Source organism: Solanum dulcamara, chromosome 11, assembly GCF_947179165.1.
Source record: "Solanum dulcamara chromosome 11, daSolDulc1.2, whole genome shotgun sequence".
Lineage (NCBI taxonomy): Eukaryota > Viridiplantae > Streptophyta > Magnoliopsida > Solanales > Solanaceae > Solanum > Solanum dulcamara.
In genome coordinates this window covers 38,039,977-38,054,825 of record NC_077247.1, presented here as the reverse complement: position 1 = coordinate 38,054,825, position 14,849 = coordinate 38,039,977, and the positions used below count along the sequence as shown (strand labels likewise).

The 14,849-nt window shown below is 30.6% G+C and overlaps 1 protein-coding gene across 1 annotated transcript; it reads left to right on the top strand.

Annotated features, from left to right (window-relative positions):
• Positions 1–8,187: 8,187 nt before the first annotated feature.
• On the top strand, positions 8,188–13,112 carry LOC129874327 (cyclin-D3-3-like). Its single transcript, XM_055949587.1, has 4 exons — positions 8,188–8,879; positions 11,968–12,169; positions 12,250–12,380; positions 12,521–13,112. Exons 1-4 carry the CDS (start codon positions 8,388–8,390, stop codon positions 12,770–12,772), a joined length of 1,077 nt encoding a protein of 358 aa, XP_055805562.1. The 5' UTR covers positions 8,188–8,387; the 3' UTR covers positions 12,773–13,112.
• Positions 13,113–14,849: the final 1,737 nt, after the last annotated feature.

Sequence of the window (14,849 nt, the reverse complement as noted above, 5' to 3'; positions counted from 1 at the left end):
TAGTTGGAAAACTTAATTTTCTCACAAACACAAGGATGGATATAGCATATAATGTTTAACATCTGATCCAGTTCATGTAATCACCTAGACAGCCCCATTTGAAAGCTGCCTACCATGTCCTTTGATATCTGAAACAAGACTCTCCATTGGGGATTTTCATCTCAAACAAGCCTGAGTTTGCTGTAAGTGTTTATTGTGACTCAGATTAGCCATCTTGTCCTGATTCAAGGAAGTCTGTCAGTGGATACGTGATTCTTATAGGTGATAGTTCCATTAGTTGGAAGTCCAAGAGACAAGCCACAGTATCTTTGTCATCTGCTAAGGCAGAATATAGAGTTGTGAGACAAGTGGTGGGAGAACTAGTGTGGTTTGAGAGATTACTTGATGAATTGACACTGTAATGTCCTTTGCCTATTTATGTGTACTGTGATAGCCAAGCAGCAGTCCACATTGCAAAGAATCCAGTTTTTCATGAAAGAACAAAGCACATAGAAGTAGATTTCCATTTTGTTAGGGACAAACTTCAACAAGGATTTGTTACACTCCAACACATCTCAACTAATTCGTAATTAGCAGACATCTTCCTCAAGGCATTAATTGGAGTCAAACACACTACAATTTTGAGCAAATTGTCTGTGCTCACCTCACCTCCAACTTGAAGGGGGCTGATGAGATTATATGTAAATAATTGGTTGTTAGTTGCACTTAGTTAGAAGTTAGTTAGGAGGTTGGAAGTTAGTTAAGTTGTTATACACATTGGAATCAAGTTAGTTAGGTTGTTACGTTTACCTTTTGTGTATATATACACATTACCTTGTAAGGTTCATTCATTCAATTCAATACAAAAAGTACAATGAACACAAATTCCTCTCTCTAAAAGTTGTTGCTCTCCATTGAGAACCTTAACCTCCATTAATGGAGGGAATAGGTTCACTTTGAGTTCATGTTCTTTGCTTTAACAGACTCCTTGGGATAATAGGGCCAACGGGGTACATACCTAGAATGAAAGCGAGTCAATTGAACATTGATTATTCAAAAAAATATACACATATACATAAAAATTTATGAAATTTCTGATTTCGTCTTATATTGAAAGCAATATATACTAACTGAATCTAATCATGAGTTTGCAAACTAGATAGAGTGTACAAAGAATAATTACATACGTAATTAAATAGTATAAATTTCAGAACTACAAATTTTAAAATTCACATCATTTAAATTCTAGAAAGGTCAAACAAGTGTCCAACTCCATGATTCACGATGTAAGTTTGGAGGATTAGGGTGTCATTTACTGTTTTATACTACTGCTACTTAGTTTGACTTCAGGAGTATCTTTTGAGTCAGCTGTCCCCACTTTGCATGTTGCATGTCCCAATTAACATTACTCCAATCTCCTTTTATTTCTATTTTTTTCTTTTAATTAGCACTAGTCTTCAATTTCAATTTCAGTTTGTCTTGTTTATATTATTCATTACATTTGATTTGTCAAATGACTTCCACTGCTGGCTAGAATGTTTTCCATTTGTCTAATTCGACTCCTAACATTGAATTGATTTGTATCAGCATACAAGTGAGACTTTTCTTCTTGCTGCACATCTTTAATGTAACAATCCCGAATTCTCACCGCAAATACTCAAGTATTATATAGTTTTTTAACAACCAAATTATCACAGCTAGGGGCGTATGGAGAAGGGGGTTACCGGGTTTACGTAGGGTTGTGTATCAATTGGTTTGGTTTGATTTTGAAGTTTATCAATAATTATCGGTTTATAGACATGCCAAACTATTATGTATTGGCTTATAGGTTATCGGTTTATTGGTTATTAATTCTTATCAATTTGATTATCGATTTAACCGTTAAGATTTGATACAAAAGAAAACCATTGAAAATTACTTAGAAATAAGGTGACAAACCAAATGAACCATGCACATGAGTTGATAAATTACGTCTTGCTCAAAAGTAAATGTAAAACATTGTATAATAACCAAGTGTTTGAGACAACAAGAAATAAAAGTATGAAAATTAAACCCTAAGTGAAGGATTTTATATACCGAATGGTAATAAATATAAATTATTAAGTTACTATCGAATTATCGGTTAACCCGTTAAGATAAAACTTTAAATCGTTAAGAACTGATAATTCGATAATAAAAAGGCAGCTCGATGTACTTAAGCTCCCGCTATGCGCAGGGTTCGGGGAAGGGCCCGACCACAAGGGGTCTATTGTACGCAGCCTTACCTTGCATTTCTGCCAGAGGCTGTTTCCAAGGCTTGAACTAAAAATAATTAAAACCGTTACTGAAACCGCTAAACCAGTAACCCATTACCGATAAATCAATAATTTTTTTCTATTTGGTTTATCGGTTTCAGTTCTGTTCTGAACAACCCCGTTCACGTGAACCCATGCTCCCCTCTCAAGATCATATATATTCGTGTTATATTAAAAAGATATTTAAATATAGATTTGTGAATCCACACTCAGTATCATATAATGTAAGATTGGGTGCATCTCTCTAAATGTGGTTAGAAATTTGAATCTTATACCTATCTTGTTTTATTTTTCTTATTAAAATTAGGTAGCACCTCTCTAAGTGGTTATTGGTAGCACTTTTTGTGTTTTAACAAATATTTTTTTTATTTTGCTTTAATCTTTCAAAATTTTCAGGTTTATCACATTAGAAATTACTAATTTTTTAGCACTTTTTAATTTGTGTATAATTAAACCAAATGTATACATTAAAACTAGCAATACTATATGGGTTGAACTGATCTCAATACCTTCGGCATGGAATATAACTATATATAAAAAAAATTACTATTTGAAATAGATAAGAATTAGTTTTGGACCTATAATTTTAAAATTTAACCGATTTTTAGTGATAAGAACCTAAATGTCAAATCGATCAAATTTATATTTTAGATCCACCTTTCGTAATAGTGCACCCATCCTCTCGAAATCCTGAATATGCATTTGATCACATCAATACTTAAACTATGATATTACAACGGAAAATACTGAAATGATAAGTAATTAAGTATAGAAAAAAGAATGGGGATGAGAATTTTAGACTTTAGAAGAAAAGAGAGGAACAACCGTTTTCTTCAATATCCATGAATTTCCAAAACAACAGAGACAGCCCTTTTATTTCTACTCAACCTGAATCCTAAACAAATCTATTGTTGGGCTGTCTTACTTTTAGGCCTCTTCGTGGATTAGCTCCAGGCCCAACAGCTTGGCCAGCCACTGGGCTATCCAGGTTCACAATATGTAATGTGGCTTATAGGGGTGTACATGGACCGAGTTGGTTCAGATTTTTTACAAATCAAACCAAACCATTTGTGTCGGGTTATTAAATCCATAAACCAAACCAAACCAATAAAAGTCGGGTTTTTTGATATCAATTTTTCTCGGGTTTTTCGGGGTTTTTTCGGGTTTTTTGAGTTTTTTCGGATTTTTTTGGGTTTCTCATAGTATCTAATAAAAAGCACAGAGCAGTGCTTCTTAAAAAGAGTTCTAGTACAAAATATAAACATATAACTTTATAAGATAAGTTTTTTTTGTATATTATTTAGATGGGCTACTCAAATCCAAATCTAAATGTAAGAAAGAAAACAAAAATTACGAAACAATTTTAAAAAATATTTATAAATTACATTTTAATAAATATTTTTATGTATAACATAATTTAAAAGTAGTATATCTATAATCGGGTCGGTTTGGGTTCGGTTTGACTTTTTTTAGTTAAAACCAAACCAACCCTATAATGGTCGTTTTTTTTTTCAAACACCAAACCAAGTCAAACCAAACCACTAGTCGGGTTTTTTTTCTGGTTTGGTTCGGTTTGTCGGTTTGGTGCGGTTTATCGGTTTGTCTTGTACAGCCCTAGTGGCTTATTAACAACCGAATATAAAAGTGAAAATTTTACAAATAGCTACTATAAAAATTTTAATAGGCCGAAATAGCTATAGTTTAGGTAATTATATTCTGTAACTATAGATGTAATAGCTATTTGTATAATTCGCACATCCCTTTGTATAATTCGCTGCAAATATACAAATCCATTTGTATAATTCGCTGGCAATATACAAACAGGGTAAGTATATACAAATTTTGTATTTATATATTTTAGAAATTTTTCAAAACTTATAAAAATTCAAATTTATCAATATTATAATTATATACATGGTAGGGTATGCATATACAAATTCTGAATTTATTCAATTAGGAAATTCTGAATTTATACAATTGAGAGATTAATTATACAAATTCTGGATAACTATAGTTATGCATATTAATTATTGGAAAAGGTTTGTCCCAAGTGAGAATTAACTTAAACTATAGTTATGTATATTAATTAACTAGTATGTGTTTGCTTATTCGTGTCATTTTTCCCAATATAAAAACCTTGATTTTTTATATCTTTAGAATAAAGATAAGGTTATAAAGAAAATTATATATTATGAACGTTATACATGGTAATAAAACAATTAAAACAGATTTTAGATTATTAATATGTAATCTACCTTCTAATTAATCAACTAAAACTAAAGTTATATATGGTAAGTATATTCTAGCTTTGTTCGCAGTAGCGCGCAAGGAGGTTTCTTATTTACCTATTTTATTGTTCTTTTCCTTCAAACAACATTTTAATTTTTATATTTCAGACCTAGATGTATTTTTATGAGAAAAGTTGTATCTTATCTTTAGTTGCTCGTGACTTGTAAAACCGATCTTGATTTAGGATTAGACCTTTCTCTATGTTCTTAACATTTTAATTTATTTATTTATGCTATGATTTCTGTTAGACTTTTATAACTCGCCTTGAATTGTTGTCTTATTTGTTTATTGAACTATGGTTTGCTTGAAGAGTAAATCGTTAGGTACCATCACGATTTTTAAAAAAATGGATCTTGACAATAATAGTTACTGAATTATGTATCTCGTTATCATACTATAAAATAGCAACTAGTTACTTATTCTTTCAATATTTCAGAGCATGATAAGTTAGCTAACATATGCACATATACAGCAGGACCGACTCGATTATAAGACCACTAAAATAATTGAGAGTATATTAATTATTTTTTGCTTTTATTCATGCGTAAAATTACGCTGTTGAGAAAAAAAACGGAGAGAAAAGGATAAATCTTGTTTGTAAGTATAAACACTTTGTATTTAGATAGCCCCTTGATAAAACTTGATATATTTTGTAATATAGACACTCAAATTAAGTCAGTGACCAAATAATTGCTTGAACTTGGCAAAAGCTAGCTTGTCTTATTTGTTGTGTGTGGCCCTGATTTTTTCTAGCATAATTGAGTTTTTATTTTCCTAAAAAGAAAATACAAAATCCCAATATTTGGTCGGCCCTTTCTCTCATAGAAAAAGTTTGTGACTCTATAATTAGAGCATTCCTTCTAACTTGATAACATTCACAATGTAGTCATATGAACTTTGATAGTTTTGTTTAGGGGGAGAATTTGTGAGCCACAAGTGTTACATTAACATTTGTGTGAGCCTCTTTTTATTCAGAGTGAATTTAGTGAGGTTCTTTCTCTCAATATTGTGTACTCTTTTTTATATAGTGGATTGCTCATCTTCTCTCGTATATGTAGGCCGATTGACCAAACCACGTTTAATTATTGTGTCTCTTATGGTATATTTCTCGTTTGTCTTCTTACTCATGATCTTTCGAGGTTTGTTTTGCTAACTTTCGCATGACACATCATTATTCGATCCTAACAAATCTTATTTGCCTGATTTATGCACATCAAGTTCATTCTTTTCAATTTACATATTAAGGTGTCCTTCCATATCACACGTTCACAGAATCAAACTTTTTTCTATTGAAACTAAATACACTCCTTTAAGTACGAGCTGGTTCTTGCCACAATCAGCACAGTTACTGTACAAGCCCAATTAGTATTAGGAAGGATTTCACACATTTGGACCAATACACAAGCAGTCACTATACAAGTCCACATTTTGTTTGTTAATCTTTAAAGCACTTCTAGACTCTAGTCGAAGGGAGGACCATAATATAATTGGTAGATTTTTTTAGGAATCACAAGGCTTAATTATCATTTTTTAAATCCTTTTTAATTTATAGAAATTCCTTAAAAATATGATAATTCAGATACATTAATTCAATAATTCAGATACATTAATTAGAATTTTATGTATCAGCAAGTAATATTTAAAGCATGATACATTAAATATAAAGATAATTTATGAATTAGAATTAATGCATCTAGATTATTGAATTAATGTATCCAGATTAATGTATCCGGATGAAAAGAAAATATTTTTGAAATTTTTTGAAATGAATGGGAGTAATGAAAAATATGGTAAATACATCCATGAGGAAAGAATGAGTCTTCGGCGAGCCGATATCCTTCGGGGATGGTATGTCCTTTCAGTTCTGGTCTGGGGAACGCCGATCAGAGAAAGCACTCTTACATTGTCTAGTGTTGATTCGACAATTTGCCTCTAGTGGGGAGCTTTGTCATCTCAAAGACTAAGCGGATCTGTCCTTAAAGAAGTATAATTAGGTAATTTTTTCATATAATTGAGCAATCCATTGATAAAATTTGTTTGTTTATGTTTAATTTAATCTAACAGACATCCAAGAAGGAGTGTTATAAATATATTTATATTATATTGAATGCCTATATGTTTGTATTTTTTGGAGAAAAGTTAGGAACCCTAACTTAGAGACCAAGTTAGTTTTTTCTTATAAATAAAGGGGTTCTCTTCATTGTAAGTAATCACTCAACAAAAATAAAAAATCTTATCACTTCTCCCTATTATTATTATTGTTGTTGTTGTTATTATATTTACAACAGAAATAAGAAGTCTTATCTCTTCTCCCTATTATAACAATGCATTATTAATTAGAAGCTCACTTCATTATATGTGTCTCTTTAAGGATATCCGAAGATTAACATGATCCCTACATAAGGATGACATACACAAATTGAGAAATGGTCTATTTCATTATAAGTATACAATACGTTTAAACAGATATGGAAAAAAAATAAAGACGAATTCAAGATTTAAATTTTATGGACTTAACTCTTTGAGGTTTTTAAAATTAAATTATTATATTTTCAAAGTAGTGCATTCATATATTCTATTTGTTACTATGATTTTAGTGAATATTTACACATAAATGATATCATAATGTTGGATCTGCCCCTAGGAGAAAAACTAAATGAGTTACTACTATTGAAGGTTGATTGGTCGGTGAGATGTGATAAATAAGTATATTTCATATATGGATTAAAATATCTCTTGAAATTATTTATCCAATTCCACTCTTCTATATGAAATAAAATAATTCCGAGACGAATTAACACCCCTGGTAGACACAACATGGAATCTTCCTTTCACATTTGATCATAAGTTAACGTTTATTATCAACTTAACTCATAGACTCTGACATACTATCAGCGGAGGTTTTGTTCCTTTCACATTTATATTGCATAACGTTTTTTTCATATAAGTGTGAAGTTAGCGGATTCAAAATGCGTAATATTTAAAAAATTGTCATGTATACATAATTTGATAAAAATTAAATTAGTTCAGTTGAACTTACAATAAAAAACTCCGTCAGGGATCAATGGCAAGATTGAAATTTTAACCTAGTGATAGAAGTGAGGTTAGACAAAATAAAATATAACGAGTGAAAAATTAAACAATTTCGGGAATTACATAGAATTTTTTTTTTTTCTCTTTTTATAATTAAGTGACTTTTTGTTAAATACTATAAAAGAGAGGAAAAACTCATTTATTATGACTTGTTATTATTACTAACCACTTTAGTCAAAATATACATTCAAATAAAATTTTAATTCCAAATTAATTTTTTGAAATCATGTTCATGTGGGCCCTTATTGGGTTAAAGATGGAGGGGAAGAAAAGTCGATGAAAAATATGAATAATCATACTACTTAAAATAAAAAAAAATACAATATTCTAAGTATCTCTCTCTCACTTAATTAACTCAACTTATATCCTCCTAATTTGGTCAAACATTTGGTAAATTATTCAACCAGAGCAATCTCAATTATTAATATCGTTAATGCAACCATCCAAACATGGAGTTAATGTATTAAAGTAATTTGACTATTTTCCTAGACATATATATATAATTTTGGCAGAATCTATTGCTTTTCCCCTTACCCTGCGCGCCAAATAATCGAAGAATATCTCTACAAGAAAATAGAGAAAATTTTGGCTAAAAAAAACAAAATATTATTGAAAGCAATCTTAGCTAAAGCCCTGCTATTTAATCTTCCCATTCTCTCTCTTTCCCTTTTGTGTCCAAGATTGAGTTTGGGGTCAAAGACAATCTATGTGCTAAGAAAAAGAAGAAGAAAAATGGTTTTACATTTACAAGAACAAAACAAACAGCCCCAAAACCCAATCTGGAATCTTGATTCCCTCTTATGTGAGGAAGATGGATTGGATGAGGAAGATTTGGGAGGAGGGTACAATTCAGATGAAAGAAATCTGAATCAGATCATCAAGATTCCACCTTTATTAGAATGTGACATGTTTTGGGAAGATGATGAGGTTAAAACTCTGTTATCAAAGGAAAAAGAGAACCTTTTTGATTGTACTAGTTTAGTTTCAGATGAGTTTTTATTGGGGGTAAGAAAAGAGTCTTTGGAATGGATGTTGACTGTCATTGACTACTATGATTTCAATGCTTTGACTGCTGTGTTAGCTGTGAATTATTTTGATAGATTTATATCTGGAGTTTGTTTTGAGAAGGATAATCCATGGATGAGTCCGGTTGTGGCTGTTGCTTGTCTTTCCATTGCTGCCAAAGTTGAGGAGATTCAAGTGCCCCTTCTGTTAGACCTTCAAGTATGTAGCTATATTTTGTTGATTAAGATATCGTAATGCTGGTGTTTGTATAAATATCTTAATGGCTGTGCCCGTCGTCATTTCTCGAGTATCGAGTGCTGGATTTGAAACTGGTCCAAATAAAGTAAAATGGACATTGAAAATTGAAAGGAAATAAAAGAATAATATATGTATAGGTGAAAAGTGAAAGATTTAACCTAGAAGATATTTATTAAGCTAGAGAAGACTTTATTCAATAATTTTAAAATTTTAGTATGATACTACATATAGAAAAATATGTGATAAGATATTTTTATTTATAATATTAAGAAATTAAATTAAATTAAGGCTAGAAAACTTATTTTATAGGACAAATAAATTTAACTATACATGACTTGATTTATTTTTTATATAGTCTCCCTTAAAGATCTTCAAACATTATCATGTCTAGTATTTGATTCAATTTTATGAACAATTCCAATTTCAAATGATTTTGTCAAAATATCAGCAATTTGTTCTTCAGTCTTACAATATTCAATCACTATTTCTTTATCTTGAATCAAATCTCGAACGCGGTGTCATTTGATGTCAATGTGTTTGTTGTAGTCATAAAAAATTGAGTTTTTTTTTTTTAACTCAATTGCAGACATGTTATCTCAAAATATTTTTATAGGATTGTTTTGCTTTTGTATAAGAAATCCAAGCATCATTTTTAACCATAATGTTTGTGTAGCACTACTTGTTGCATCCATATACTCTGCTTCCGCAATTGGCAAAGCAACAACTTGTTACTTTTTTGAAGTACAAGAAAAACCATCGGATCCCAAATTTATTCTTTGCATCTTATCACCAACCCAATCACTATTAGTGACAACAAGACTACTATCATTAGTCTTTGAATAACATATGCCATCAAAGTGTGTACCTTGAATATTTTTCAAAATTCTCTTCGCTGCTTGCAAGTGAGATTGCCGTGGTTTCTCTATAAATCTACTAATTAATCCAACTCCATAAGCAATAAGGCCTTGTACAAGTCAAATATCTTAGGCTTAATACCAATTTTCTAAAATATATAACATCAACAAAATCGTGTTTGTCATCTTTAGTCAACTTCAATTTCTCTTCAATAGAATCCAAAGTCTATTTAACTTTTTTCATATTAAACATTTTAAAAATATCATCATCAAGTTTTTTAATTTTCTTCTATTCTTGAATAACTATTTCTTCTGTCTAAAACTTATCTGCTTTTTCAATTAGTTTGTACTTGATATTGTATATGCATTCGACTTCAATTGATTGTGTATATGGTAGAGTAGGATCGTTAACATAATTTTTTAATATTCCTTAAAATTTGCAATTTTGAGTAATAATGACTCAAGGTTGGTTATATTTTTAGTATCCACGGATGCTCTTGAATCACAAATCTAGACCTTCAATTTTTTTTTAATTCAATTTCGAATAGATCATAAAAAATTGTTGTTGGTGAACACTTTTGCTTTCTTGGTTATTAGCTTTATCTATAAAAGCTTCAAACAATATTTTTTGTGAGATAATAGTGAGTATTTCTATTTCTTTTTCAATAGCTTCACCTTGTATAAACCAGTCATGTCTACTATATATTTCATAACTTAAAGTACTAGCCTCTATCGAAAGGACATTACTTTCAATCGAATTATCCTTTTTAGTCATTCCAAATTCTTTTTTGCAATCAAAAACATTTATACCACAACAAAAAAATACTTTTACTTTCATTTCTTTTCTTCATAATTTCTAAATTTTGTTCCTCTTCATATATTTCTGCCAGATTTGATGACTCTTCTTTTTTTCTTTGTTTGATCATCCTTTCTTTGCAATACTTTCTTCGCCATTTCATTTGTTTGTTGATTCAGAGATATCTCATATGTCACAAATTCAACTTCTATATCATAAAGTCTCAAGGTATTCAATTTTTTGGTAGAATCAAAAATTATCTCTTGATATGAAACTCTAAACTTAGAGATTTCAATATCTTTTCAACAACTTTAACTTCTTCTAATATCTCTTTATTGGTCTTTACATCGTTGACAATTTCTGTAATTCTTGTAAAAAATCTTAGATTGATTTTGTTAGTTTTATCTGAGCCAACTCATATTTTCTTCAAAACTTTTGAAGTTTCTCTCTCTTCACATCTGTAGTACGTCGATGTGATTTTACTAAAAATTTTCAAGCCTCCTTTGTTTATTTTGCATGCAAATATTTGTAATATACTTTCAATTTGACCTTGTTTTCAAGGTGGAAGTGCGCCTTATAATTTAATTCTTTATTTTTCTTCAATTATGTAGTTGCTTCACCGGTCAATGTAGTGTCTTCTGAAATTTTCATTAACCCATGATTAATAATGGACCATAATCCAATAACATTGAAAAAATTCCGCATCTGTTTATACCAACTCTCAAAATTATTTTTGTCATTAAATACAAAATGGGACAATTGAATAAGTATGAATATCCGTATTTTTTTTATATGTGTAGAATCTCGTACGAGGTTTTAATAGTATCTCACACAAGCTTTGATATCAATTTGAAGTAAATAAAAGTATTCAAAGGAATACTATATGCATAAGTGAAAAATTGGTTAGATAGAAGAAATTTATTAAGTTAAGAGAAAAGTGGTAGAAGACTTTATTCAATAACTCAAAAGCCGTTGTATCTCACTACAAGAAAATATGTGGCAAGACCACCTATTTATAATATTAAGAAATCAAAGTAAACTAGGACTAAAAAACATATTCCAATATGAACTATAACAAATAAATCCTAACTAGAAATATCAAATCCTAAACAACTTAGAATTCCAACTCTTGGTTTATTTCCTACAAGAATTGATATAACTGATCATACATAGTTTGGGTTTTGACATGACTTCTTTACACCTATTGATTCTTTTTTCTTGAGCCGAGGGTCTATAAGAAAATGCCTCTTCATCTCCCAAGATAGGGTTAAGGTGTACGTATATTCTATCCTTTCCATACCCTACTTGTGGGATTACATTGGGTATATTATTGTTGGTGATCATAATAGTTATAGTTGTTGTTGTCGTTGTATTAATGATGGATGTATTTGTTGATTAGGTAGCAAAGTCGCAGTATAAGTTTAAGGCAAAGACTATAAAGAGAATAGAACTTCTGGTATTGTCCACTCTCAAATGGAAAATGAATCCAGTGACACCACTTTCATTCATAGACCATATCATCAGGAGATTTGGATTGATGGCCAACCTACACATAGAATTCCAGATGAAATGTGAAAACCTCATTCTTGGTATTATCACTGGTGAGATATCTATCTGGAAAGTTTGTTTGAGTCTTTTGGATGCTGGTAGTTTATCGATTATTCGATCATTCTGAATGCAGATTCTAGGCTTCTGCATTATCCACCATCTATAATTGCAACTGCAACAATGTGTTATGTCATCAATGAGATTAAGCCTTGCAATGCAGTGGACTACCTTGATCAACTTATGGGTGTACTTAAAGTCACAAAGGTCTGCACTCTTTCACATTGAGTTTTATTTTCTATATTCAACCTCTTTAGGCTTCTTAGTAATACCTTATACTATTTGATTAGCACAATCACTATGCCTATTTGTTTTTTGTGTAACTGAAGTTCTTGATATTCAAACAGGACAGCATTGATAAATGTTATGATCTTATTCTAGAGCTAATGGGCATTCCTGGATCCAAAATTTGCCAAACCCACAAGCGCAAATGCCAATCTATGTTATGCACTCCTGATGGTGTTATTGATGCATATTTTAGCTGTGAAAACTCTGACGATTCTTTGGTCGTGACATCACCAGTTTCATCCTTCCCAGAACCACAGTATAAGAGAAGTAGAACAATAGGATCAACAAATTATATTGGCTCCACTAAGTAGAAGTGTTTGGTTTTGGATGGCAATTCTTCACGGAACTCACATCCTCTAGATTATCTAATTTGCAGTGATGATGTATGGCACAGTATTGGTATGCCCTCTTAAAATACAATGCACAATTATATGATGTTGCATTATGTTTTCTGGACATTTGACAAAATCCATGTGATACTTGTATGTGCACAGTAGGAGTTACATAAAAGGGAAAATAACAGGCTTTTGTTCCTTTATAGCTAATCCAAGGCTCCATATTTTTTATGATTGGAATTTTGATACTTATATGTGCATAGTAGGAGTTACAGCATTTGACTATCCTTAAAATGAAGTCTAGGCCATGTATTCACAGTTATGTATAATTGTTTTTTGTATAAGATCAATTAGCTAGTTGTAAGAGCCATCTATTGTACACAATATTACTTTGCATTTTATGTACACGACTTGATAATCAATGAAAGAAAGCTCAAACTACAAATGATAGCATCACAATTTAAATACTTAAAATGAATTTGAATTCTTATTTTTTGGGGCATTTCAAAAGATAGTACTGTAATATAAATTGAGAGACGATATTATGCAAATTGACCTGGGAAGAGTTAAGCTAGATAACAAATTGTATTTAGGGATCGACATGATACGGTAAATATCAAATTATCACATTGAATCAAATTTTTTGATATTTGTGTGATTTTGGTATTATGATATTTGATATGATATATATTTTAAATTATTTTGATATTTGATATGTTATTTGATATTTATAATTAAAATACCAAATATTATACCAACGTATTTAGTTATATAAAAATAATTCATATATATAATATAAAATCTAGTCCTAGTATAAAAATAAATATTTACAGAAATTGCACGTACTTTCTTTTGAATGCAAGTGAACTTTTTTAGCTTAAATGATGATATCATTATTAGAAATGGTATTAGCTAGACTGATCTGCTTTTGACATTTTTCCCTCAGTGAGAATCGTATCTTTCTTTTTTAAAAAAACAAGATAATATATTTATATTATTTAATTTGCATCATTACGAAAAAAGAAGAAGGGCATAGAGTGCTGCATTTGCTAATAAAGTTTGGGCAGAGGTTATACCATATGACTTTTTTAGCCTAGCAAAAAGAGCTCACCCTATTCTACTGCCGGAAAAAGAATCGAACCAGATCGAAATATTCAGCTGTTATCTTTTATCTGCTTCTATTCATATTGAATACCGAATCAGATCGAAACATTCAGCTGTTATCTTTTGTCTGTTTCTATTTACTCAAAACAAATAATGTGGAACAGTCTAGTGCACAAAAGAGTTAGCAACGTTATATTTTAAAGCCTTCTTCGACTAACACATCTGTCACTTGGTCCTCCTCTCTAAAATTATGTTGTATGCTGGTGGAACATTTCCCTAAAATCAGATAAAATATTAGTGAAAGTTGGTTCATCATGTGCAATATAATTTATGAGGTCTTTACAATCTACATTTATCTCCGAAGGGGTTAGTCCAAACTTAACTGCATGCTTTAAATCCCGTAGTAAGGCCAACAATTCATATTTTAAAATGTTAATTCATATAGATTTTCCATAAAGCCCACAATCCATTGTCCTGAAATATCTCGTATCACACCACCTATACCTCTCTTACCAACACTTTCAGATCATCACATTAGTTTGTATCCTACTACCGGGGGTTCTCCATTCATTTTATAAATACCACATTTGATTTGGGGTTTTTTCCTTGATGCCATGTCAATGCTAAGAATTTCATGGCACAATCAAGTCAAAGGGGTTTTAGTGGAGATCTTATTCTTCACCTTCTTAAATATGTCAATACCCATAAAATGTAAATAGTTACATGTTAGAAGTCTATTATATTTACACAATTATAGAAAAAACTTTAATTTGTTTAGGCATGGTGCAACTTCCATATCCACAAAGTCCTCGTTTGCAAAATCATATCTCCCATTGCATGACAAAATCTACTTTTGCAAGTGAACATATATAGCAGAAGGATAAATAATTATTGGCAGATTATAATTCAAAGATAAGAATAGGAGAAAGGCTGAATTCTGAAGGTATAT